Source organism: Osmerus eperlanus, chromosome 20, assembly GCF_963692335.1.
Source record: "Osmerus eperlanus chromosome 20, fOsmEpe2.1, whole genome shotgun sequence".
Classification (NCBI taxonomy): domain Eukaryota; kingdom Metazoa; phylum Chordata; class Actinopteri; order Osmeriformes; family Osmeridae; genus Osmerus; species Osmerus eperlanus.
In genome coordinates this window covers 3,561,160-3,589,079 of record NC_085037.1, presented here as the reverse complement: position 1 = coordinate 3,589,079, position 27,920 = coordinate 3,561,160, and the positions used below count along the sequence as shown (strand labels likewise).

Genomic DNA, 27,920 nt, shown 5'->3' with positions numbered 1-27,920 from the left:
ATGATACACACATGTAGTGCACTGAATGTAATTGTCAATGAATTGTCAAGTTCTAAATGAGGTCTGAGTTTGAATGTAAGTGGCGGATAAAGGCAGGATATAGGCATGATGAGCTGATCTTAAGTCCGTGCTTAGAGGAAACACAATTCTGCAGAGTAAAATCCCCTTCATGTGACAATAATGAAGTGGATTCTTTGGCCCAAGAGAGCTCATCTGGCTTGTCCATCTGTTTGTGTAGGGGCTGTTGTGTAAGACTGGTGCTATCAAAGGTAAATATATTATTATATTAGGATAGCAGTTCTCATGAGATAGCCTAAGTGTTGCATAGCCTTATGTGTTAGACTGTAGTGGACACTATAAAGTAGGCTATGAAGCATGAATACACATTCTTTCGGGAATTCTTTGGCCATTTTAATGGTAATATTCATGGGTATATTCACAAAGAATATTTTATGTTGAAGATTTGTAAAAATTTAGTTTTATTTTCAGCCTTTTATAATAAAACTGTTAACTCACTGGATAACATATATATATATATATAACGTACGGGTATTTGAGAAACAGTACCCTACAAAACTATCGTCCATGCAATTTATAAGATACAAGTTTATTTTCCGGGTCCCATTAGTGCAAAATGTTTATAATCTGTCAAAATCCTCTAGCGGTCACGTGTCCCGGATAAATTCGATTAACATTTCGCTGTTGGTCAGTGCATAACGGAAACGACGCACATACGAACAGACAGTCTGGTGGTTCTGAAAGCGACTAGGGCAAACCGAATAACAGAAAACAGTTTGCTAATTTTAAGCTTCATAATTGTGTTAGAGGCATTCATGAAATAGTTATTATCAAATTTGGAAAAATGATTTCCCCGTGGGACCGGTGGTACTCCACCAGCTGCTGCCTTTGCTGCCATGTCCGGACGGGCACCATTATCCTTGGTATTTGGTACATGGTGAGCCATCAATTAATTCAAATATGTTTTTAGTGTAGTTTTTGGGGGGTTGTTTGTATTAGTAACGTAATTATGGCTGGATTTAGTATTTTGCAAGGAGCTGCCACGGTGTCAAACGGATGGACTATGGCACCCTTTTCTCCATTTTGTGAATCTACATTTTTGTTTTTTTATTTTTTTATTCAAGGACCATTGATATTGATTTATATGTACCTCGTTCGCTATGGTTTAGGTAGCCTCTATCTCTGAAACATTCACGAACATTATAGAATAATTTAATCTCAAGCAAAATCCTTTTGCAAGTGACATTAATGTTCAGTTGATTGTTTTAGCATAGCCTACATAAAATTATCGCGGTATTTTTGGACTAGCTTCTGTTTTTAGACACGAGACGACTCGTACATTTTAAAATAGCGATACTTAGTCAGGTAAGTCCTTGATCTTTGCTAAAGCGGCTCATCTATTTTTGACTACTATTGATGTCACATGGTTGTAAGGTCGGTGATGAAAAACACATTGACTACGATTAATTAACCCATTAAGTGCAATTGAAATTGCACTTAATGGGGGGGGGGGGGGGGGGGTCGCACTGCACTGCAAAGTAGCCTACTTGTAATAACTAACATTCAAATGTCATCATTTCACCCCCAAGACCTTTAGTTTTGTTGACCCTTATTATTGTCATAAGGCATAGCTATGGTTTAACTCCCTAATCCTAATGCTGTTGCAATGTTTTCCTTTTCAACAGTTGATCAATGCAGTGGTCCTACTCATCCTCCTGTCTGCGCTCCATGACCCAGTGCAATACCGCTACCACCTTACTAGCGCTGAGCTGGGCACAGATTTTGATGTCATGGATGATGCAAGTAAGAGTCCTCCTCTGGTGGTTGTCTTATTCTAAACTATATAGCATGTATGAAATGAGTTCATCCTATGTGGGGGGTGGGGGGATTTAAATTTTAACTTTATACTTTGGTGACTGTGAATGTCAAAGGTTGTTCGATCCTAGGCTAAGGGTGTTTGAACATAACATTGAACAAATATGAAATATTTCATCTTCGCTCCCTACCTTAGTTTTAGGGACACTAAGGCATTTAAAGAATCCCCTCTGTCAAGTCAGATGTCCCATCCCTTCACATGTTCTAACCATGACTCCAAAAATCTGCCTCACAACAGACAAAACTGCTGTTGCTCTTTGTTCATATATAAGTTAGCTGAGTGTGTATATTCAGCATCTCCCTTTGGCATTTACCATCATCATCATGGTCGCCTCCTTGCCAGAGGCGCTGACAGTGGTGATTAAAATGGACTGTTCTAATTCCACAGGATTATAAAGTGCCATATTGACTCTGTTCTCTATGTAGATGGTGATGATGATGTTGTGTCTTGGTTTTATAAGAGACAGAAGGAATGGAAGTCACGTTGATATTTTGTGGTGCTTTGCACCTGGGAGCGGAGAGTATTAAGGAGAATGAAGTAGCAACTATGTTTTTAAGTGTCAAGCTGTAATCACTTCACCAGGCCAAATATCGAGTCCTTCACTGTGGATATTGCAGCTATATACCAGAGTGGTTTATGTAACGTATAGTGTACGCTGATCTGTGAAATGGAAATTTCACAGATGGTTGATGCTTGATGTTTGGTTGATGCTTTGTGGTGAAATGAAAACGGTACCAATTTGTTACAGGGTTTATTTACCGAATGAAAGCATAACTGGATAATAAAAACTGTCTTTGGTCATTGATGATAGGCATTGAAATGAAAAATAGTAACAATAGTTTTTCTGATTTGTTTGACACAGACATGTGTATAGCCACAGCCATTTCCCTGGTCATGATCCTTATATGTGGTATGGCAACCTATGGTGCTTACAAGGTAAGGAAATGCACACACACACAAACACCATTAATACAAAATGATACAGAATCAATGTTGCATTCAAATACCCAAAACACACACTTTAAATTGTTTCTATTTTCATTCTTTAGCAACATGCCGCTTGGATCATTCCCTTCTTCTGCTACCAAATATTTGACTTTGCCCTTAACACCTTGGTAGCCATTAGTGTGGTGGTTTACCCCAACACAGTCCAGGACTACCTCCAGCAGCTGGTAATGTTCTACTTTTATTTGAGTTAGCATTTACATTATTGTATTAATTTCTGAAGTTGCGTAAATAAACAATTGTGTCCACTTTGAATTCCATAAAATATTTCAGAGACATATATAATTCATAGATAACCACATAGCTATTATCATTGGTATAGCTATCTAATTACATGGTCAATAACGTACAATTTCTGGAACGTTTTTTTAATCAATTTTTTATCTCTGTCTTCGCTCTCTCTCTCTCTCTCTCTCTCTCTCTCTCTCTCTGTGTGTGTTTCTTACAGCCCGGGACATTCCCGTACAAAGAGGACATCATGTCCACCAATAACATGTGCCTCGTGTTTGCAGTGCTCCTCTTTGTAGGCTGCATCCTATCCTTCAAGGTAAACCTACCTCAATGGAAGCATCCCTCATTCTCTCTTAATCCTCTATCAAGAGAAATCACAGAAGCTGTCTGTGATAGATGTAGGCTTGGAGCTTAACTGTACCTGAGTATTAAACATACAGTCTTGTTTCAACACCCATACATAGGAAATCAAGCCAATTAGGACACAGTATGTATGTTGTAGTTGTGCCAACTATGTTGGATGCATAATGAGGCCAGTGAAGTGTGGCTTAGTTCAGCTGGGATCAGCTCTGTAGTGCACAGAGGGCACTAGTGTGATGACACAATGTCTCAGATCCATGCTGTGCCCCATCTTTAAGCAAAGTAAACCATATGGTGTACATAATTCATCTGGTTCAAACTTCCTCAGCACGTTTTCTACCTTACTCGTGAATGCGTTTAATAGAGTGACTGCACAGCCACAGAGCACTAAATCAAAACCAAACAGGATGGAAATCTTCCTCTATGCTTGTACAGCTTGATCCTACAACAAACTCATGTGAAGGGTCAATAACAATGTGATGCAGATTTACTCACAAATTACCTCACTCCTTCACAATCTATTAAATCTAGTAATGAATAAAAAGTTAGATCAAACTAAAAAGATATGTATATATATTTCACGGTTTTCCATGTTTAAGACAGATTTCTAAATTGTCAGATCCTAATTGTTTTCTCTGTGTAGTCACAGAGCCCTAATGATAATGCATGGATGATTCGCCAGGGGTAACTTGCTCCTGGGAGATGGAGGGAAGTTGCAGTCATCTGTGGAATCAAATCAAGTCATTTTCCATAGTTCCAACGCTCACACTCCCAGTTGCCTTTTTTCTTTCTTTCTTCAAAATTTAACTGCTGCTTAATTTTGCATGGCCATCAGTTATATTATACATTATAATAATTTTAGCAACCTGGAACCAATCTTGTGATATGCTTCTGTCTATGGTATACTAGAACTTGACAAACAAATCCAAAATAATTGTGCTGTTAAGAGCGATGGAAAATACTAATGACTGTATAACAGTAATGGTGGTTTAATTCTTCATACTAAGTCAACTAATAATAACCTGAAGTTCAACAGCATTAATTCAGCTTCTGCCAGCTGACTGCTGATTGCCCAAAACTGACTGTTGGCAGGAGAAAGGAAGGGGAGATGGGTGAGGGAAGAGAGAGATTAAAAAGACAAGATAACCCCAACTCTAAAATTGTTAACACTTCTTACTAGTGGACATTTGCACAAATTGTCTGTGTTCTCTGTTCTTAAACAAAATGTCTGACATGCAGTAGCCTAAAAGAGTTGAGAAAAGGTTGTTTTCGGTTATGCTTTTGTGGTTCTGTTGCGCAGACCTGTACAATTGATCTACATTTAGAAGGAAAAAAATGAATATATTGAATTTGAGTTCAACTAGCTATATAGACTTATGTTGTAGTGTTGGATTTAGATACCTACCTCAACTCTTGAGAGTCCCTGTTTGTGAGACAGGATCACCTCAGCAGATGGTGTAAGGATTGGCAGAATGATGGGCCTTTTGGCACAGAAGCAAGTGTAGCTAGCAGGTTACAGACAATGAACTGCCTGTTCCTCTGCCAAATATAACCATGTTAGCTTAGCATGCTCTGTGAGGTATAGGGCAACGTTTTGCCATCGCTTCAGGCTGTTGCAGTTGGTAAATAAGTCATGCTCCGTGCGTTTGTGTAGATTCAGCCAACAGTGCCACAAAGTAGGTGTTGAAAGTTCATGGTGTCGGCAGGACGTGTCGGGAGGATGAGCAGAGCATGCTCTGCTCATAGTGCTGCACTCTTATCAGAGTTCCAGTTATTTCCGAAACACATTCCATGTAAACCACAAAAATTCCATGGCATAAATGTTCAAGTTGTTTGTAACACGAAATTAGCAGTCATGTCTACTGTATTACCTAGGCTCTGCACAGGATTTTTTTTATTACAAAATTCCTAACTGACGGGTGGCTGATAGGAAACTGTGACACAGTCCCCCTCTGAGACAATATGTCTCTAGACTCTAGTCAGGAGGAAGGCAAAATAGTCACCTATCCTAACATCCTGACTAAAATATATTTCTATCTGTGCATGATTCTTGAAATCTGAACTAATGGATCACGTTAAAATGATCCATATACTTAATGTTCATTGGTGTGATTTCTCCTGCAGGCCTACCTGATTGGCTGTGTATGGAATTGCTACAGGTATGTGAGTGGTCGAGGTTCCACCGAGATCCTGGTTTATGTCACAACAAATGACACCACAGTAAGTAACTTCCTTAATGGCATAGTGCACACACACACACATCCATCTTGCTCAACATTATCATTATGCTCTATACGTTCTGAGCCTACTTCATTGTCTGAGAATAGCAACTACTGGACTGATTCAGATTTAGTCACCAAAACCTTTTCCCCTGAAACGTAATGCACTAATTTAAGATCAGAAATCTAAAATCTAATACATCATAGTAATAAAATATATCACATATTATACATAAACAAGGTTTGGCCATGTATCCAAATGTTATGTATTCACACATACTTTTGCTTGTTACAGTTGATACCACTTAATAGACACGGTAAGACTTATAGTATGTATGGTCACTATGATAGCAGAGTAGTTTTGTTTGACTGTGGGACACAGTCGTCATAGTCCTAAAACAGTTTGTCCCAGGAGATTGTCCGTGTGTTGACATTGTTGCGTTAGGCTCATGTATCTGCGGTGTGATTGCATCAGCACTTGTCCTGAGTGCGTCCTCCTTACTGTCGAGTCAGTGTTTTCTGGAAGGCATTATCCCAGGGCGCTGGATCCATTCGTCCCCATGTCACTTTGTCTGTCTACTGCAGAAATGCCAGAACTTTTTCTCTAAATTGATAAACGCTGAATATGTTCAATGCATTTTATTCATTTAGCCAAAGCTTTTATCCAGTGACATACAAAACAAAGCATATAATAAGTACAACATGTAGTTTGAAGTGGACTAAACTAGGTTGTAGATTAGCAGAACAATTGATAAGACAATGCATTGGATCTTCTCTAGATTGTTGTAATACTAAATATGCAGTGCACAACAATTGATTTTCAATAGTTTCATTAGAAACAACACTCCTCACGCAGTCACAAACCTGGAGCCACATCCAGCCTACAGAGTTCTCTAAATCATAATTTCTTGTCATTCACTGACCTGGCATAATTTTTATTTTAAATAATTCAATATAAAGGACATTTACATGTATTCATTTAGCAGACGCTTTTATCCAAAGCGACTTCCAAGAGAGAGCTTTACAAAAGAGCACAGGTCAATGACCATAAACAACAAGATAGCCCCAAAAACATTGCGGGCAGCCAAAAAATGAAGCATTCATTGTGAAAAGCAAATAAGTGCCAATGGGAAAAAAAACACAAGAGCATGTAGTTAAACAAGTTACAATTAAACAACATGAACCTCAAAAGTGCAAGAGTGTACCTGTAGGACTCGTAAAGTACAACGTGAGTTAAGTCATTGTATTATTTGTCATCATACTGGCATGTGGGGTGGGGTGTGCTTATGATGACTCCTGTTGTGAACATTAAGTAAAGACTTTTAAAAGCTAGGTCTCTCTCTTTTGCTCCCACCATGTTCTGTAACTGTCCGTGCTTGTCCACTCATTTCAAGTCCTCTCAGTGATGAGTCCAGGATTTCCTGACTCGCTCAGAAAATTATATTCCCTTGGAGCATATTCTACTTTTCTCTCTCTCTCTTTTGCGCAAACCCACACACAATCTATTTCTCTCTCTCTGTCGGCAGTGATTTTGTAACACCATTTAAAGGGTTGGACCTGACCAAAATCATTGAGCGTTAAGAGATGCTAACCTGCAGCTAGCCATGGCTAATGAGGCACAGAGAGACAGAAAGGGAGGGGGAGAGAGAGAGCAAAAGGGAGAAAGAGGGTGACATTAACCACTAGAGCTCTACACAGTGGATACATGAGCACAGTGCAGAGCACTCACACTGTGCTGGGACTACACTGTAATGTTTTGTGTTTATTTGCAGGTCCTGCTGCCCTCTTATGAGGAGGTCATTGCCATTCCCCCCAAGGAGCCTCCTCCCCAGTATGTGGAAGCATGAGAGACTCACACTACACTGGATCCTTTAACTCCTCCCCCCTCCACCGTCCACCCCAAATCCAGAGCCCTACACAGGCACTCGGTATCCCTTGTCTCAGGTCTGTCAGCATTGTCCCCCACTGAAGGTTAAAAGTACAGTTAAGGGAGCTGATTCCAGACCTGCACTTTGAGACAGCTCCAGCCCAGTGTCCTCTGTCCCTCCTCCTCCTTGCTGCTGTGACGCTCTCCTCCCTCTCCACTCGTGACGTTGTCCCAACTTTGAGACGTCCTTCTCCCACTGTAGGACGATGCAGTCAATTGACCACCCACCCCCTCTCCATTTGATTAGCACTTTCTGTTATTAGAGTGTGCACTTGACCATTCACTGTTAGCCCTACCCTCTACTATGAACTATATTCCGATACTGTAGTTGGTCTGTAGCCAAACTTCATGTCCCAGAGGTTGCAATGCAGAGGGAAAAAGTTAACGGAGCCAGAGCGGGAAAATGGGATCGCTTATGCAAGGCCACTTACAAAAAATAAAGAATTCTCCGGTACTTACTGAATGTAACATCGGGGGTATTTTTATAAGACTTTTTATAACCCGTAAACATTGAATACTAATTGTGAAGAAGAAAATAATGCGGTACTAGTCAGGGTGAAATACTGTAAACACCTATCTCTGTCACTGGACTATGTCTAGGAAACTGAGGGTCTTAAAAGAGTGTCTTGACCAATAACAGTAAATATTTTTCTTCTGTGTTTTCCTTTTGTATCCATGTACCATTATGTCAGTAACCCATCACCCAGTCTTTGCAATTTATTGAAGTTGGCCCTTTCTATTGTATTCACTTGTAGGTCTCATGCATTCAAGTACTTATTACATTACTGTAACATACACACATACTTACACAGACACAAAATATGTAAATATGTGCATGTTTGTGTGAGAATGTCTCCAGTTGATGTACATCTTGTGTTATGTTGAACAGTTGCAGACCTGCAATGACCATAATCTTTGATTTTTACATCAAAGTATTTGATCTGATATTTTTAGCTGAGCTAACTTAGCTGGTCTGAGGGCATTACCTGGAAAGACAGCACGATATGCTGCTACACGTGGAAAAGGGTTGGATTTCATGTTGCTTCTAGTTTATTTGTATGCAGATACATGCACATGCAGCAATATTGTTTTATTATTCTTACAGTCAGTCAGCTTTTGACAGTTAAAACTGATGGAATTCCCTAAATAACATAGTAATGCAACCCTAGGATACACAGCTGGTTCCAGTAAGTGCTCCAAAAAGTCACTATTTGTTGCAGTTGCACTTATTGGGAATTGCAGAGTATGCAATTGTACTATCTCCACTGGTTTCATCTGTATCACAAAGCAATGGGCCTGAGTAAATCCTAATTGTCCTTTTAATCAGTCAAAAGCTCCATTCAACAATTCATATGAGACAAATGTGACTAATAATAATTCTAGAGTTTGTTTTATTGAATTGCATTGGGTAAACACTGCTTTTGCAAATCCAACCATGTCTATTCAAACTGTAGAGAATTTGCACTTTAAGACCATCTTCTTCTTCCACTCTGGGTTGTTTCAGATGGACTGTAATAGACTGTTCTAGTAAATGAATAAGAAACAAATGTCTAATTTGACTTATTGTTTGGCTGTGAGTGAAATATCCTTCATTCAGACCCTCTTTTCTTTTATGGAAAACTGAATAGGTTGTTCATCGGTGTTGCCTGATCCTATCACAAATGTTTGTTGAATATGCTATGGCTCCTATCTTTAATTATAATAAAATACATCATGTGGTATGTGGGGATGTCTGGTCATTTAGAGTTTAAAATATCCTATATTTCTGTTGATCAGGCTGTGAGATAGTTCCCTGGCAAGGGAAAACAGAATCACTTATACATTACTATCTTGCAGATCTATTACACATACTGAGTGTAAACGTCACAATCAAGTCATTGAGAACTCAATGAAAGGTCATTCTCAATATCAGGTTGTTAGCATCCCACAGGGCACATTTAAAGCAGAAATACTTCAAACTAAATGATGAGCCCTGTTCACATGGTGGATTATTTCAAAGACAAGTAAAGCTGAATTGCACATGCCTGGCTGTCCTCTTTTGGCCACACAATCCCCTGCTCTACTCTACATCCCCAGCGGGATCGGCGGATCAGTGGGGATTTATTCAACTGACTACGCTTCCAGTCTGGCATAGCCTACGTCTGCCAGGGCGAGACACATTTACCCACTTTTGACCATGACTGAGGAGAAAAGTAGGTCAACTTTGTCGAGAGGACTTGTATGTTAGATGTCACTTACATGCATCAGGCCAACATTTGGAGGAGTCTGACAGTGATGTTCCAGTGACACACTACATACAGCAGTTGAGATCAACGCCACAGCAGAGCTCCAGACATTAGTGAAACGCTGGCCTAGTTACAATCAATATCAAAACTACAACAACCAGTACTTTTAAGCCTACAAAAGGGTACAGGCAAGACAGCGGTGCAGAACACTGCCTTCCTCAACCCATGTAAAACATTTCAGGAGAGAATATTCAGTGTTCATGCTCAATGTTTTTTTTTTTCTTTTCAATTGAAATCTAAACCCCAGCTTAAAAACATGAAAGTAGGGCAAATCAGTCTGGATGTTGAGAGCTGCCATCCTGCTGCTTTCAGTAGGTCAAGACAGAGGATTCACTCTTCTTATCCCATCCAACTCGAAAAGCCTTGAGCGTTCCCATACTGGGCCACATCAAAATGGCAGTAAGGTCACCACTTTCACTACACTATGACACCATACACAACCTTTACTTCCACAAATTCCATCAACAAAATCCATGTGGGCATTGAGATGACATCCACCACTGTACCAAGGCGCTTAACCTTATTACTTAGTCTGAACAGTGCTCCGTGTGACAGCATCTACTATGAAGGGGTCTCAAATCATTCAGTAACTTCAGTACATGAGTACAATATGCTGCTGCCATCTGGATATTGACTCATGTGATTTGAAATGATTTGTCACTTCCTCCTACCAAGATAGTCACTGTGTGCAGGCAGTGTGGCAGGAGCCAGAACCCATATCCATGACAGCACACAGACATAACCTTGCATGCAGATGATATAGCCAAGGACATGTATGCCTCTGGGACAACCGTAGGACTGCAAAGCTCTTGGACAAAATGTTTATCAATCAGTTGTAAAATTTCCATCATCAAAACATTTCCATAATTTTATTTTACAAAGCATCCCACGTTTAACCTTGTTAAAAAACAGCTACAAATTTTCAAACAATACCTTCCTGTCACCGGTGAACAAACAATTTTGACAAAGAATTTAACCCCACTAGTAGAAACTATTTGCACATGGTCCTAAAATCATAAAAGTAGTCATTGGTTTCAGTCAAGTCAAATAGGAATAAAAAGACCAGACTACTGTAACATTTGACCAACTTTATTTATAACATGAGGAATGTCCGCCCTACTTCTCCCCCTGCTGCTGATCTGGCATACTCCTGATGATGTCTGAATCACCTGTGGAGAAGAGAGAGATGGTTCATCAACAGCAAGATTAAAAAACAGGAATGATGGTGACTGGTATAAAATACAGCCACTCAATTAAAAAAAAAAATCTGGCAAATGACATACTAAAGGACTAAGTACATGCCCCCATACTGCATCACTGTTGTGCCCTCTCTGAAACTCTCCTATACTGCAGTAACTTACTTTTTACATTGTATCGATTAAGCACCAAGTGCATATAGAAAGTAGAGCAGAAGGCACTTCAAGGCTACCATTTATATAATCATGCATCAAAACCTTGTGCTTAAGACTAGAAAAGGAACATGCATGAGAATTTGGGGTGCAGCATTTCCTTTTGAGCAAATGAAATAGGAAAACCGTCATACTAACCAGGGTCAATGATGGCCAGTGTGCACACCCTGAAGTATTTGCCGCAAGCTGTGCCAAGCTCAATGTTGTTGCCACTGTAGTGGTGGACACCAGTCTTGGCCAACATGGCGTAGTACTCAATCTCAGATTTCCTAGAAGAGAGCAGGTTTGGTGAAAACAAGCAAGTTGCAGTCAAAGTTCATTTTAATTAATTATATGTATACACTAAACTAGTGGTTCTCAGGGACCCCGCATGTTTTGCTGCTTAGCTCATAAACTCAAATAAAACCTTTGATAATGAGTTGTAAACTGAATCTCCGACCTTTTAATGCCTACAAACTATGCATGAATGACCTATCCAGAATAGTATTTTGAGCATTACTAGATTGTAGTTTGGAAACCTGCTTGAAAAGCGCATTGGTTTAGTTAGTACAACTAAGCAGCTGCCAACATGTTTGCCTGCAATCCTTTGAATTATAAAGTGTATTAATGGTGGTGTGGTGAAAGGTTACCTGAGAGCAGGGCAGTTGTTGGCCAGGATGACCAGCTTCGCTTTGCCCTGGCGGATCATTTTCTGGGACTGTTTGTATCCCAACACGTACTTCCCACTTTTCATCACCAACTGGAGACGGGAGTTGATGGACTCAAGGGACTTTTTCTGAGAAACAAACATGTAAACGTTAACTTACAAGCCTTTAGTTTGTTCGAATATGAAATATGGAACTATTAAAGAAATGGAAAAGTTCATTGGAGTTTAAGCTTACTTATCAGTTCCTTGCAAAGTAGCACTAGCTTTTCTACACTAGCTATTGCTCTACACTAGCCACTACACTCAATGCAATGACATTCGTGAATCAATATAGCCTATATTAATTATATTTTAGTCAGCTGGCGTTAACGGTTAATTTATAAAATTGTTAGACAATTACTGTTAAGTACCTGGCTCGCTAGCTGGAAAAGGAACTAACATTACTCTAATATAACTAGCGGCTAGCTAGTTGCATGCCGATTGCTAACAAGCTAGTCTGTCAACTTGATACTAGCGAACCAATGCCGATACCAACACACTGCTAAACAGTTTACAAGAACACGGGGTAAATTAAGCAGTAGAAAGGTAGGCCAGTCGTGGGATTATAATGTTAAGAAAATGTGTCGCTACAGGCCATTTGAACGTTATCTAGGTACTAGGCCCAAACAGCAACATGTCATGATTACACGTGAATTGAGCCTCAGTCTGAGGTCTACCAGCACCAGCATGTGTTCGACGAGGGCGGACAGCTCACCGTTTTCTTTGCGGCCACCATTGTTGCTGTTTAGTCCGATCTGGCCAACCTAAAAACAACAGAAAATATGGGATTATCTATCGTTAGTATTGATGGGCTAGGTATGCGTTAATTATGCCGAATATGTGGATAATTTGATACTAAAACACGGAGCCCATCTTACAGTGAAGTAACTCCAATATGGCCTCGGAGAGAAAGGAAGTCCCATCGTGCATTGCACAAATAAACGGCGAGTTCTCGTGGATCCACTGCGCAGATGAACTAACCTTTAAACAACGCGACCCATCAAGACAACTTCATAGGCTAGTTCTCATGATTTGTAAATCTAAAAACGTGTGTCAGAACAGCAATTTAACGCATAAACGTACACAATTACCGCGAGATCAAGAAGTTCGAGGGGGTTATAGTGTTCTCGTTTAGGCTTCAAGTTAAAGTGTAGTTTTACTTTTCCGACTTTTAGGCCTATTGTCTTTCCTGCCCAAAGTCACGTATCCATAATAAAGTACATAGTATGCTAACAACAAACCATACATAATAATTTGTTTGCAATTGTAATTAGCAAATAAAAACGGTAGGTCTGTATTTCGTGAGGTGAATTAATCACCTACCTTGTATGGAAACACTACAGGGCGCGATCCCACGGCGAGGTGAACTAGAGTCATGCGCAATTACGAACGAAAGAATTGATATTGCACTAATAAGCATAGGACAGTGACGATCAGTCGGCGCTACCTATAGCCTACTTTTGAGTTTACATTTTCAGAGACCGCATATGCACGTCATCAGGGCATTGGATACTTCTGTTTAGTTCTAACATAAGTTTCACACCTCTATGTTACTCAGACAGAATGGGATGTTCCTCGAGTACCAAAACTACAGCGCAGGATACAACTCGACCGAGCATTAAACCAGAGGAAAGCAATGGCGCAAGCAATACAGGTAGGTTTACTGTAAATTACTAATATGTAATAAATGAATTTGAAAAATGGTGCCACTCAAAATAAAACATGACAGTAAATAGTAATTTCATGGTTTCAGATTTTAACACTTGCTGAGATACTCCTGAGATATTAATTTAAATGATCGGGCGAACGGCACTTCGTTTTATTATGTCTGTTTGTCGTGCACCATCCTTTAGGGTCAAATCAATTCATTTGGAAGTTGATGCATGCCATCTCGCCAACACAAAACAGCTGACATCAATTAACAGTCTGCGAATTAAGACAGTAGTTTCACATTGGAAGTTAGGGAAGTCATGTTGAATACCATGCTCTCATGGGATATACCGGTGGCATCAGGGCGATACCTCTTTGGTTTCCACTGAGAAATTGAGAACCTTGTGTGGTTGCTTAACTTCCATGTTCTAGTTCAAAATGTTTGACCTAGAACTGTGGTCCTAACATGTGTCTCTTACGGTGTTCCCTCTGAGCTCTGTGTGAATTTCCCACATTTGTGAGGACAAAACTTAGTTGGGACAGAGGACAGATTGTAGGAGAATTCTGGGATTGCATTGTATACTTGACTTAACATGCGATGGAAAGTTGAAAATAATGTGCCAGAACATACAGGAATCTCAAAATCTGTAAAATAGTTAAGTAACACATTAAGATAGTTCAATCGTGTACCTATAGGCATTACACCATAAAAAGGCATGAGCAGAAGCCTGGTATACCATGTATTTGGTACAAGCATAAGTAGTGCACCCACTGGTAATCACGATAAGTATTCATTTCACTTTCTCCCACCACCATTTATTTTTCATCATATTGAATGGAGATGCCACTGTGAGGTGTGCCCTGAGCTGAGTATAAAACAATGTTTCGGAATGCAAATGTATTGGGTCAGTGCTCCAAAGTCTCATATCTCTGTGCACTTATACTGTTCCGTAACAAGGATAAGTTAATATGTGTTATAAAGAATTCAGTGCTTCATATGATCATTTACTCGGTTCCGCTTAGATTACTTTATTACTAAGACTGACAAATCATGTCAAACCAACACTGTCAAAGGTGGCTACTACTTGAGTCTGGGGACGACACCCAAGGTGTTTCTACGGTGAAGTGTAATACTAGCTCAAAAGCAGGTCTCAGGTAACTAGTTAACTAGTGTCTGAGCCCTTGTTACTGTTGTTGTTCAGTTTGTTGAAGCTTGACTTCAGTCCCCCAAAATATCATTCCTGTTACCTGAGATTGAAAGTACAGCAGTTATTGTTGAAACTGCCAATTTGTGAGGCATCGTTCACTAGTTTCATGTTTACCTAACTATGTCTTACATACAATTGAGCTCCATCAGAATTCTCCTTTTGTCAGCAGTATAACTTTGACCAAGTCCAGATGTTTATGGACTATGCTAACGCAGTAGGGTATTTCATTTACGTAACACCCATCTTGATCATGTATTCTATTTATACATTGCAGGTACAGCCAATGAGAATAAAACCGTTGCTGAAGACAGTGAGACCCTTCCGGACCAAACCAAACCAGAGGGCTCTCCACAGGCTGTAGATGAACCTGCAGCAGCAGCACCACCTGCAGAGGGGAACACCACACCAGCTCTGGCAGCAGTGGAGGGGGCACCAGACACAGCAACCCTTTCGCCAACGCCTGCTCCTGTAGCGGGGGTCTCAGGTACGACAGAGCCGTCCGCTGAAGCCCCTGCAGCCCCCGTACAGCCAGACAGCACCCCAGAGGCACCTGCAGCCCCCGTACAGCCAGACAGCACCCCAGAGCCATCTGCAGCCCAGAACTAAGGTAGGTTACAAGGCAAACAGGAGCGGGCTCAACCAAGTTTAAATGTTGTGTCAAGAAAGGCTTGGAAATGAATAAACCCCCCTATTGTCACTGACGGGAAACAGAATTGATCTCAATGCGGAGTCTAGACCAAAAGTTCTTCATTAATAATATGTGGACTATGCTATTTGCTTTGCAGATGGATAATACTCCTGATATGTATCACTTCCTGGTTTACCAGAGGTCTCAAATAATTACCAATGACCTGATTGTGTGTAAACCTTGACATGCATAGAAAAAAAGTTTCTGTTTGTCTTATATGAATGATTTAGCAAGTTCATTCAGTATGGCAGTTCCCTGGCCATTAGCACACAAGAGGAAACATGGAGGCAAGCACACCCAACCCAACACACAGTTAATAATAACATGTCCCCGTAGGAAAGAATACAGTTCATGTGGCTACTGGTAACCTGAGAAGTGCTTCATTTACTGTGTGGTGACCCAGTGAACACAGTATCACCCAGGTGAATTTTACCTTCCGTCTCTCTCTAGACCTCCATGTCTCATTACCCTGCCTGTTACCAGGGGTGTATCTAACAAACAGACATGTTCTATTTTCGAATGAACACTCCGGGGCAGACATCAACTCGCAACTCCACAACAGACTTGACGCATGGATAGGTCACCTGGGCAATAGAGGGCAATAGGTTGTTGGTGGTGGCTGTTAGCAGTTACTGGTGCTATGGGATCAGTGTTCTATGTCGTAGCAGGAGGGGGATTCTGTTTGTTTCTCCATGCTTCTATGTCTTATGGGTCAGCTGTGACCAATGGAACAAATATAAGAGAGTGTATGTTCTTTTCTAGTCTTAGTAAATAGGAGGTGTAGTGGCCTGCAAGTATGTATAATTGCTTATTATTCTCAACATACACTTTAGGGCCAATAGTATGTGGATACGACTTTAACAAGCAGACACCTGCTTGTTGAACCTCATTCCAAAATCATGGGCCTTCATCTGGAGTTGGTTCCCACTTTGTTTTTGTAACTGCCTTAATCTGGGAAGGTTTTACAATAGATGTTGGAATATTGATGCAAAATGGGCTTCCTCTCAGCCACAAAACAGTTCTGTATGGGCCTTTCTTTGAGCATGGGAACACTATAAAGTTAAAACAGGAAAGGGCCTTCCCCAAATTTTTGCCCCAAGTTTGAACCACAGAATTGTCTGTAATGACATGTTATGCTTTAACATTCATATTTCCAACAGCTGTACAAAGGACTCTAGCCCACACACCATGAAAACCATCCCCTAATATACTGTGAGTGGTTGCTAACTTTTCTAGTCAATTAGTGAAGTTAATAAGTTAGTAACTAAGTTCTAACACCATCTGCAAGCCAGAATTGATCACTCAACATAATTGACACTTCTTCAGTAGACTCGACTACTGTAACGGTGTGTTCACAGGTCTCTGTAAAAAGTCAGTCAGAAAGGTGCAGCTGATTCAGAACGCTGCAGCTCGAGTCCTCACTAAGACTAAGAAAGTGGATCACATCACTCCAGTTCTGAGGTCTTTGCATTGGCTTCCTGTCCAACAAAGAATTGACTTTACAATCCTGATGCTGATTTATAAAGCACTGAATGGTTTAGGGCCTAAACACATTTGTGATCTGCTGCTACCTTATGAACCATCCCGAACCCTCAGGTCATCTGGGAATGCTCTACTTTGTGTTCCAAGAGTCAGAACTAAACATGGAGAAGCAGCGTTCAGTTTTTCTGCTCCACATATCTGGAACAAGGTCCCTGAAAGCTGCAGGTCTGCTGAGACCCTCAGCTCCTTTAAATCTAGATTGAAGACTTTACTGTTTGCTGTTGCCTTTAATTGAACCAGATTCAAGGATATCAATGCATCTCACTCCTGCATTTTATTTCTTAAACTGCACTGCAACTTTTATTTTATTTCTTGCTTTTTGGAAGTTTTTAATGTCTTATGGAATGTTCTTAATTGTTTTTAAATCTTGTTTTCTTTTGCATTATGTTTTGATGCTTTTAATGGTTTTATGTGAAGCGCTTTGAATTGCCTTTTTGTTGAAATGTGCTATACAAATAAACTTGCCTTGCCTTGCACACAAATTGGGCACAGATTCTCACAGATACACTCCTAAATGTTGTGGACAGCATTCCCAGAAGTGTGGCAGGTATTATAGCCAACTTCATGCCATTATTTTGGTCACATACTTCCGATGGTTAGGTGTTCACATATTTGGGTTTGGAGGCTTTTTCTTGTATCTAAGCCGATAAACTATGACTGTCAACTTCAGAATTCATCTTGCTGGTGCCACGAGCCATCGCATCATCTGAGGAAAACAAATGGGCCAGTTCCAGTAGCTGCCATTATATTATTTCGCCGTTATTATATTAAAAGTAAAATCAAGTACATTTTCACTTCAGTGTTGTCATTGCTTCCCCTCCTTTGTGTATCCTAATGATTTTTCTTCTTTAACGTTTCAGCCCCCAGTGAGTGAAACTCAATACCAACTTATGGATGAAGAATTCAACACTGTGTGTGTGTTGAACTTTGAGAGGTTGGGAAATAGAGAGACAGAGATGACACACCGACATGGACTGTACCTGTTGCCAAGATGCAGACCTTCTGGCCACTCAGACCAGGTACTGTCAGTCCACCACATGCCTCTATGTAAAGAGGGGTGGGGAGGATTCCAAGAGGAATCAGGCTTCTAAAGTGACATTTCTGAGTTTTCTTCACTTCCTTGTCTGTTTTTGAATTGTTCTAATTGTCCTATACTGCAATTTTTCTGCATTTAGTGGTAAATATTATTTCTTTACTTTAGAGTCATTTAAAAGCTTGGCATTGATATACAATATCACGTTCTGGTATGTAGATTATACTGCCTCATAAGGGTGTGTATAATTGTAATACTTCTATCATACATCCATCAGTACATCTCTTTGTGAAAATCACAAAGCCAAAACAATATTGGATCTAATAATATATATATGTAGCTGACTTTGAACAATCATGTCTTTCAGATTAAGAGTAAGGTGGAAATGTTTCAAGAACTTTGTACAGTTCAGTTAAATATCTTAACTAATTTTATCAATGACGTGTTTCTGATTCCTTGTTCTGCATCAGTAGAGAGTGCATGTCACCGACATTCTTCTGTAATGTACCTTGTGTTTTAAAAAAAGAATAAGAAAGGGGAAATAGCAAATCTTTATGTTATTATCTTGCAAACATTACATTGCCACATTAACTAATAAATATCAATCCTATAAACCTTAATATTCAAATAGGTTCATTGGTTCGACTGTTTCCATGTAAAGAGGGTAATTTTACCCAAATGTATTTGATGCAGGAAGAGATGTGCATGGTCATTGAATGTCTGCTTCTCAAAAGACCCTAGCGGTTTCCTTCATATGTAAACTGAGACTTTCACTAATCTAACTTTTCCATGAATAAGGCCTATTTGTTTACAATTTATGTGTCCCCTGACCAGCTAGTCCGGAGTCTGAGAGGGGTCCCAATACAGCGACAGCTTCTATCTCCACCAGACCCCCCTAAATGAAGAGAGAGAGAAAAAAAGACTGTTATATGATTTTCATGTCATGTTATTACAAACCACATTTTGAGAAATGTACTGTTTAAACTGTAATTGTTTCTAGCACTTACTCTGGGAAGAGCAGCAACCTGATAGGCTGCTCGCGCCGGGAAATCTTTGCTGAAAACTGAAAGATACAAAACACATATTATGTTTACCGAACAATGGCAAAATCCACTTGACATTTGTAAAAAAAAGAAATAATAATAATAAAAAATGGAGACACGTTTTCAACAAACAGGATAATTCAGCTGAATGTCGAACCTTAGTGGAACACTGACATTAATAGGAGATCACATTAATATATTTATTGCTGCTTCAACCAGTTGGCTGTTCATCAAGGCTTCTGTTACTTTCAAACCTACACTGTTTTTTTGCGGGTTGCTAGGCCACCTCGACCTTCCAAGCCAACTACCCAGGAATTCTGATACAGATGTTTTAAAGTCATTTTATTCAAATGTATTTCCCCTGAAATTATTTATTTATTGTTAGGTAAACAGGGCTTTAGAGTGACTCAATTGTGTCATGTCAGTGTAAGTACTAGTTAAGTAGATATATGGAAAGTTTCCCAGACTATACCTCTGTGTGTCTATGTGTTTGTGTATGTGTGTGTGGATAGGGCAAGGCCAGGTTTTGAGTTTCAGCATACCTAGTGGTGTCCACTTACATTAGGGGTTACATTACTTCAAGTGCTCTGGAATTCAGGAGATACCTAGTCTCTAAGGGAAATTTACCAATAGAACACAATATACTTGACAGAGATTTGATGGACCAATTCATTTTAACAAATCTAAGATCCAGGAATGTTCCTCATATTGAAGCAGAAAAAAAAGCCATGTACAGAGAATTGTGCCTGATTGAATAACAAATTAGTCTTGGCAGGGGGTGTATTGACAGTGTTGGGCTCCCTCTAGTGGAGAATGTTAGAACAGCAAAACATGGAAGATGGGCATATGGTATTAAACTATCCATAGACTTACACTGCTTGTACGTTTCATTGACATTGTTGAAGTCATTCATGTCTGCCAACAACACAGTTGTCTTGACCACTGAAAAAGAGAAAAAACGTTTTACATTTTGTGCATTTCCTACTCTATGAGCTAATGTACAATAAAACACAACTTAGTGATATTTTGAACATATCCATATCTCACCATTGTCATAGGTACACCCTGCAGTTTTGAGGATCTCTCCCATGTTGACGAGTGCCTGTTAAAGAGAGGGATAATAATAAAGGTCACACATTTACCGTGTCTCTAAACAGTGATTGTTTGTAGTGCTGTGAGTGTGTGGGTAAACTAGTCAAGCCAGCACGTTGCTGCTTACCTGTTTGGCTTGGGCCTGCACACCTCCCTCCACCAGCTGACCAGAGGCAGTGTCCAATCCCAGCTGTCCAGAGATGTACATGGTCCTATCCACCACTACTGCCTGGCTGAAGAGCGGACATAATATTCCACATTCTCATTTATTAAAAACAGTTTTGTGTGGGGAGTTAGGGTTTATGAAATCTAAAGAAAGGATATTTAAATGATCTCCAAAGACCATTTTTTTTCTCTTAGTGTTTACGTTGGGACACATGTAATTCCATATATTGGCCTCTGTAATTCCCTTGTGGGTATGTCACATGGAGGAGAAAAAAACTTAGTCTGTCTTAAAACATGGTGAGCTTGTAGTGAGGTTTTGTTGATGAAACTTTATCAAACTTTAACCAAATTGTGTGTGTGTGTTTGTGTGCACTTTGAACCATAACTACCACCACCTCTGTGCATGATCCCACCTCTTACAGCCTATTGGTTAAGATGGTGCTACCCCTAAAGAGCGCTATTACTCTATTGCCTAAGTGTGCGTACCAAGAATTGCTACAAAAACGAAATAAATGAAATCTTTAAACAAATACTTTTTATGTTTTTGGTTCATACATGGGTGGGTCAATTTAATGGTATAATGTCTGTACAGGTTTAATGCAGTTAGCAGACATTACAAGTTGTTTAGTCTGCACACGTCCTCTAAGATTTCAAATGTAAACCAACAGAATATTTGAGAAAATTGTAAGATATGCCTACCTGTAGACTCCCTGTCGTATCGGGGCTTTTGGAGTATACGGAATATGTCGATGTAGAGAAGCCATCTCTTCTGTGAAATGAGTGAACTCGGAAAAGAACAGCGCTCCGAGGACAACCTTTGACACTAAAAACTCTCTCTGTAAACATTAACGAATGGATACAGTTGCGTTGAGTCGATGGAGGGTTTGCCCCTCATCAAATATTTGCTGTTTCCTCCCATCTCCCACCCTTCATCACCACGCCAGTCTGCCCCATCCTGTGGCACACTGCAGCATTGTCCCTGTAGGTTTCTTCCATGAATGATGGCTGGGGTTAGAAGACTGGCACCAAGCAATGCAAAGCCTGTTGCTTTTAATATTTGTGGTGGAAATCATTTACAAAAGAAAATGTAGAAAATAATCTCCATTCTTGAATCTCTACATTGAAAGAGACAAGACATTTACATTTAGTCATTTAGCAGACACTCTTATCCAGAGCGACTTACAGTAAGTACAGGGACATTCCCCTGAGGCAAGTAGGGTGAAGTGCCTTGCCCAAGGACACACCATCATTTGGCAAGGCCCGGGAATCGAACCAGCAACCATCTGATTACTAGCCCGGTTCCCTAACCGCTCAGCCACCTGACTCCTGTGTGACAAGACCCTTATTAAGGAGGGGTGACTTAAGCAAATGTTATTGAAACGAAATATACCTGGAGCAGAGGAGAGGCTTCAGAACAAGGGTTATCCAGGAAAGGGTTGGGAGACAAGTAACACAAAGTCCCCCACAGTTGGGGTTTGTTTTCTGGGGTCATGTAAGTTGGCTGGGCATTTTACTGTGAATATGTGCAGGAGACACCTCAGTCCATCCAGAACATTCCAAAAGCCAAAGGCTTACATAAATGACTGCTAAAGCACACATCTTTAGAAAGTATATATGTTCTAGTTACTTTATTTCCTACACATTCCAAACATAACATTTTGAAACAATAAGTTAGAAAGCAATAGGTTACATTCAACTCAGTCCTTATATGTTGCCTGAATTGTGTAAATATATGAGGATAAATGCAACAAACTATTACAGCAGAATATAACCTTCGTTTATGTTAATTATGTCATTTTTTTAGCAGACGCTCTTATCCAGAGTTAATAGTTACTTGTTAGACTTTAAATGGAACTATGCCACTACGCAATAGGCTTAACAAGTTTGACTGATAGGATGTGTATTTAAAAATAGATTTCTGACAATTCTGTAGTGTCATTACCAACAAACAAAAAAATTAAATACACATAGCCAAACTGCAACTCAAATCCTTTTTGAAGTAGGATCTGTCTAGAAGCTCACCAAGGTTTACTCCAAGAAGTGAAGTGAGTTGTCCTACACCACCATGCCTTATTTAACCACAGTCTATAATTAACCTTTACATTCAGAAAATTCTATACATTTTAAAACCAACACAATGGTATTAAATGATTGTCAAATGTCAGTATCAATGTATTACTGCATTTGCTTATGAACTGAGTTAATTCATTGATATTTGGTTCTAGATTTTTAGGTCATGTGGTGTATTACACAAAACATTAATGAATAATTTACAGCAATTTGAACACCATTAAGAGCCTTTAGCACAATCTCTAGCTTCAACTGACAATATCGTCTGTCATGAAATGTTTAGTATGGCCTCCAACACTGACACAACTGAAGACAGCCAGTTCCATCTTCTATATTTGCTGAAAAACTAAGTAAACTACTTGGGTTGACATGCCAGATTATGTTTTATGACAAACTTAAGTATACAGATTTTTTGAAACAGCCAACTGAAGATGATAGAAAAGTATACAAAGAAAATAATATTGTTAACCGAGATTTAACTTCATGGTCCATCAAAATGAGACATGCATTATCCCTTCCCTCAATTCCCATAATTAGGTTGTAGATAGGGATCATTCAATAGTACTCAACAGCATGATTTCTCATTAAGGGTAAATTACATACGTCCATTACTTTAATACTCCTCCCTTTAAGGCATTCTCTTCACGATAGTCTTTGGTTGTGGACAAACCTCCACAGCTTTTACCAAACATTGTCAAAGCTTGGTTATGTCGTCTTTACTCGTCTACAGTACCCCTGCTGCTTCTAGTTTGGTGGAATGTCAGTTACAAAACTAATATTGTCCCTTTGCTTTGTTTTCATGGAGACTTCTAAAGAGCCATGCCTTTGACCAAGAAGGGGACTTGTCCAAACCAGTACATTCCTGGGTCAAGACTAAGAAGACATGACTTAAAGACAAAAAACCCACAGCCCTGGAATCAAGTGAAACAGACTTCATGGTGACCAGTTGACCAGAAAATAAATGTAGGGACATGAGAGTCCAGGCCTACAGCTATTAGTAATCGGACATGATTAAGAAAGTGGAGGAATGCTATTGGACTATAATCATGGCAACCAAGTTAATGGAAGTCAAAACAGGGGGCTCGTCAAAGGCATCAATATGTTCTAGTTTCGGGCACAACCACAAACTCTATGGCAATCATCCTCTTTTTTCCTTGCCAGCTCTCACAAGTCAGCACCATGGTCAGGAACGCGCTAGAAGAAAGCCGGCGAGTCTCAGAAGTTCTGCTGCCGTCGTTTCTTGGCGTCCATGGCGTCCAGGATGGGCTGTCTCTTGGCAGTGTAGCGCTGCCTCAGCTCCTCGATCTCCCGCTCCATCATGGGGTCCAGCGCGCTCAGGCGCAGCTGCAGCTCCTCAAAGTCCAGGTTCTTCAACTGCTTACACACATACATGCGGAGGGAGTGCATATTAGGGTCGTAGGCATGCGTGCGCTGAGAGAGAGAGAGAGAGAGAGAGAGAGAGGGAGAGCGAGTGAGAGCAAGAGAGAGAGAGAGAGAGAGAGAGAGATTTGGTAACTCACAAAGTCAAAGTCTCCATCCTGTGGGACCTTCCAGTTGTCTGGGAAAACGTTTTTGGCTATGTGGTAGGGCTCCTGGGGCTGATTGTGGTTGTAGTTCTCCCTCTCCTGGGCCTTGTTTGAGTCCTGCTTGTCAAAGTAGTCCATGAAGGACGGGCGTAGCGGCTGCTGGGGTGTGGTGTGTCCTGGAAAGAGGGGGTGGGGAGACATTCGAAACAACATTAACCGAATAGCCTTGTGATGGGTATCAAGTGATGCTATAGGAACTGAGTAAAAACACAACATGAAAGGATTTGTCTGGATGTGTATCAGAAAATTGTCTAAACGTCTGTTGGGAAAAATATGAGACAAAACCTGATTTCATGTTATAAAGCGTCTGTGTGTCAATGTACGTTTACCTTTATTCACTTTGCAAGCGCTTTTATCCAAAGAGACCGTCTGTATTTATACCCGGCATTGTACAACATATTAAGTTCAAGGTAAAAGTGGCCACGTAACGTAGCTGAGGGTTAAGGGGAGGCGAGATCTTAACACAGCGCGGCGTTCCCACTCACTCCTCATGGAGCCTTCGTCTTCATCCTCCTCCTCGTCGTCGCTGTTGATGACCATGGTGCCCAGGTCCGCCTCCAGCATGGTGCTGCCGTGCTCGATCATGGTCTGGGCCCCGTCGCTCATGGTGCTGGTGGCGCGCATGGTGCCCGCCCCCTCGGAGCCCGACTTCACCATGGTGTGGGAGTCCACCTCCGTTTCCTCCTCCTGCAAACATGGACGCCCGGGCTTGTCAAGGTGAAGGAGACCGTCCAGTAGACGTCACGTTCACAAAACCCACTCAAGGAGAGAGCTGAGGGTCTCCCATGTACCGGCCACACACACGACAGGCACGCCTATCATCTTTTTGACGTCATGTTGATGGAAGTGAGGGAACTTAAACATGGCATCACGATCACTCTTTCAGATGATCAACAAACCAGCAGTGTTAACCGCACAAACTATTCGTATGTAAATAACAGGCTCCACCCATATAGAGTGGAAAAGCCAGAACACCGATTAACATGACGTCGTTCCCGTCTAAGGATATAGACTGTTGTTTCTGTGTACAGATACAAGGTGAGGCGGGTGAGGTGTCAGAGAAGAGGCCCACGCCACGTACGGAGTTCTCCTCCTCCTCCTCCAGCTCTCTCTGCTGCTCCTGCTGTTTCTTGGCCTTCACCTCCATGGCCTCCAAGATCAGGTCCCTCAGGATGGTCACCGGCTTGGCGTTGGTGATGAACGGGTGCTGGGCGGGCGGGACGGCAACAGAGGTATGGTAAGTAAACGTGTGTGTGTGAGTGATGGAGGGTTTACGTGTGAGTTGAGGGAGTTTGTGCGTCCCGTACTTGTAAGAGCTGGGTGGCAGTGGCTCTCTGCTCAGGGTTCTTCACCAGACACTTCTTGACAAAATCGGTGAATTCGTCTGTCCACAGCTCAGGCTTCCGGAAGGTGGGAGGGGGGTTTGTGGGGATCATGAAGATAGCCTAAGAAGAAGAAGGGGGGGAAAAAACACAATTAGTTACATACATAAAAACAGACATCAGAACTGAACTCAACTTAAAACTGAATTTATAGCTATGAGGATGTAGTCTAATGCCAAGTACCTTAAACCCAAACGTCTAATATTTGTTCACAAAAGCATTAGTAGCGGCCTACCCATCTGGCTCACCCTAGGCTCTACTAAGGTGATTCACCATGTCCAACCCCCCCTCCCCTCCTCCAACCCCCCCTCCCCTCCTCCAACCCAACCTAACCCTCATGGGGTGGATGTCTGCGTAGGGCGGCTTGCCCTCCGCCATCTCTATGGAGGTGATCCCCAGGGACCAGATGTCTGCCACGCAGTTGTAGCCGATCTCCTGGATCACCTCGGGGGCCATCCAGAAGGGCGTGCCGATCACCGTGTTCCTCTTGGCCATGGTGTCCTTTTACACCGAGGGAATACCAAACACACACAATCACCATCACGGACCACAGACCTGCTGGTCTTCAAGCACGCTTAAGGAAGATAGGCGTGTACCGTTAGCTGCCCGGCCACTCCAAAGTCGGCCAGCTTGGCGTGCCCCTCCGTGTTGAGGAGGATGTTTCCAGCCTTGATGTCTCTGTGGATCTTCCTCATGAAGTGGAGGTACTCCAAACCCTTGAGGGTGGACTTGAGGATGGTCGCTATCTCATCCTCAGTCAGCTGTGCGACGCAGGATGAACGAGGGGAAAGGAGGGAATACTACTGTTAAAGACACCGGTCTATACCTCCAACAGGAATCAGTCATTGGCGTTGTTACACTTCTAAATACGCACAATCTTCCTGTGTGAGGTCATATTTCATGTACTTGTTTGCAGTCGCACCCGTTTCCACTCATGTAGAAGCCTACCGTTTTATTGCGCAGCCTGATGATGTCAGAGACGGAGCCAGCTCCACAGTATTCCATGACAATCCACAGGTCAGTGTTCTTAAAGTAACTGCCATAGTACTTCACCACATAGGGACTGGACCACCACAGCATGAAAAAGATATCAAACACATCGAAATATATATATATTATTTGTCAGTGTGCCTACAGTGTCTAGTTCATATTGGTATTGGATTGATATGGGTTGGTAGAGTTGTCGTTCCATACTAGTGTAAGTAATGGTCAACTTTGAATACTATATCATGCCACAAACTTAATGTTGACTACAGTGCCACTCCCATTAAGTACGACCCCCCACCACCCCCATCTGTAAAGTCTCCCTCTCTTACTACAACACCTTCATGCTCCCCCTCTTACCCCTGTCGTCTTCACCCATCCATACCTGTCACACTGTTGCATGATGGAGATCTCCTTGATGATTTCCTGCAGGTCAGACTCCACAGGCACTTGCTTGATGGCCACCACTTGCCCTGACTCCTTATGGATGGCTTTAAACACACTGCCATAGGAGCTAGAAACAGACAATGACGCTAAATAAAAATCTTTGTATATATATATACTTTCTCACCTGATGGTCACTATCTATTAGCCTCTGGGACTTCAAAATGACTATTTATTGTGTATAAACTCTTGTAAACCCATAATACAAATTACACAGTAAGGGAAGAAAATCATCACCCTTCTCCAAGTTTTTCCAGAACATCAAAAACTTCTTCTGGCTGTTTTGTTAAACTGTCTTCACTCAGTTTTTTCAGCTTACTGTGAAAGAGCAGATACAAAAGTTAGTGCCTGTGAGTATATTCCTATTATATTTATTCATTTTCACTAACTTCTTCATTAAGCTATCTAGTCAAAAACTTCCGGACAGAATGACCACAGAGCCTCTCCAATACGATCTGGCTACAGGAGTGGCAACTAGTATCTATTGTACCACATTATTGTGTTGTAATCAGCCAACCATTACAGTTATGGCTAGCTAATAAGTTTAGTGTCTGTAATTGCAAGAGTGCTATAGTTTGGTAACTTGCATTTATTTAGAGGTGTCGGGTTTGCTCGTAGAACTATAATCTCCATTATTGCTAGCTAGCTTGTTATTAGTTTGAATTAATAAATTGTTGCTTCACAGAGAAGTTGACAATTAGTGCCGCGATGTTAGTCAAGTTTAGCTAGCTAGCAACTGTACTATGTGACTCTTTAAATCGAATAACAACCACGCACCTTTTGGGGGCTGTGGGCTCCATGGTTTGGAATGTCGGGAGATCTGTTTGGGGTTCACAAACGTTGGTAAATGACTAATTCCACCAAACCGTTAGACAATAATTACAGTATTAACATTGTCGGCCCTGTCTTGTCGTTGTTTTCAAAAACTCAACACTCAGCTGGATTTTCTTTTAATCGGGCGTGCGCGATGGGAATTTTGTATGCAGCCAATTTTGGAATACCAGCAGCGCCCTCTAAT

General features: G+C 41.0%; 4 protein-coding genes and 1 long non-coding RNA gene across 6 annotated transcripts; 2 read left to right on the top strand and 3 right to left on the bottom strand.

Annotated features, from left to right (window-relative positions):
• Positions 1-693: 693 nt before the first annotated feature.
• Positions 694-9,357, top strand: laptm4b (lysosomal protein transmembrane 4 beta). The gene is made up of 7 exons (XM_062487269.1): positions 694-955; positions 1,704-1,821; positions 2,757-2,830; positions 2,944-3,066; positions 3,348-3,446; positions 5,615-5,710; positions 7,482-9,357. Exons 1-7 carry the CDS (start codon positions 863-865, stop codon positions 7,554-7,556), a joined length of 678 nt encoding a protein of 225 aa, XP_062343253.1. The 5' UTR covers positions 694-862; the 3' UTR covers positions 7,557-9,357.
• A 1,637-nt stretch (positions 9,358-10,994) lies between these two features.
• On the bottom strand, positions 10,995-13,001 carry rpl30 (ribosomal protein L30). Its single transcript, XM_062487265.1, has 5 exons — positions 12,894-13,001; positions 12,731-12,779; positions 11,960-12,105; positions 11,469-11,599; positions 10,995-11,090 (listed from the first exon to the last, which is right to left on the bottom strand). The coding sequence occupies exons 2-5, from the start codon at positions 12,749-12,751 to the stop codon at positions 11,038-11,040; spliced, it is 351 nt and encodes a 116-aa protein (XP_062343249.1). The 5' UTR covers positions 12,752-12,779; positions 12,894-13,001; the 3' UTR covers positions 10,995-11,037.
• Positions 13,002-13,331: 330 nt separating this feature from the next.
• LOC134041030 (uncharacterized) lies at positions 13,332-18,837 on the top strand. The gene is made up of 3 exons (XR_009932936.1): positions 13,332-13,669; positions 15,148-15,480; positions 17,964-18,837. It is a non-coding gene; the product is annotated as an uncharacterized LOC134041030 (long non-coding RNA).
• LOC134041028 (2-iminobutanoate/2-iminopropanoate deaminase-like) lies at positions 18,675-21,280 on the bottom strand. Its single transcript, XM_062487264.1, has 6 exons — positions 21,136-21,280; positions 20,399-20,504; positions 20,227-20,281; positions 20,053-20,121; positions 19,144-19,199; positions 18,675-19,031 (listed from the first exon to the last, which is right to left on the bottom strand). The coding sequence occupies exons 1-6, from the start codon at positions 21,198-21,200 to the stop codon at positions 18,945-18,947; spliced, it is 438 nt and encodes a 145-aa protein (XP_062343248.1). The 5' UTR covers positions 21,201-21,280; the 3' UTR covers positions 18,675-18,944.
• Positions 21,281-22,049: 769 nt separating this feature from the next.
• stk3 (serine/threonine kinase 3 (STE20 homolog, yeast)) lies at positions 22,050-27,874 on the bottom strand. Of its 2 annotated transcripts, none has more exons than XM_062487229.1 (11): positions 27,680-27,874; positions 27,140-27,220; positions 26,844-26,972; positions 26,423-26,537; positions 26,071-26,235; positions 25,808-25,975; positions 25,400-25,537; positions 25,174-25,299; positions 24,578-24,779; positions 24,027-24,208; positions 22,050-23,883 (listed from the first exon to the last, which is right to left on the bottom strand). In XM_062487229.1, exons 1-11 carry the CDS (start codon positions 27,700-27,702, stop codon positions 23,722-23,724), a joined length of 1,491 nt encoding a protein of 496 aa, XP_062343213.1. In that variant the 5' UTR covers positions 27,703-27,874; the 3' UTR covers positions 22,050-23,721. The 2 variants fall into 2 exon arrangements, with proteins under 2 accessions (XP_062343213.1, XP_062343215.1); XM_062487231.1 differs by having other exon boundaries at positions 22,050-23,880; positions 27,680-27,871.
• Between the last annotated feature and the right edge of the window lie 46 nt (positions 27,875-27,920).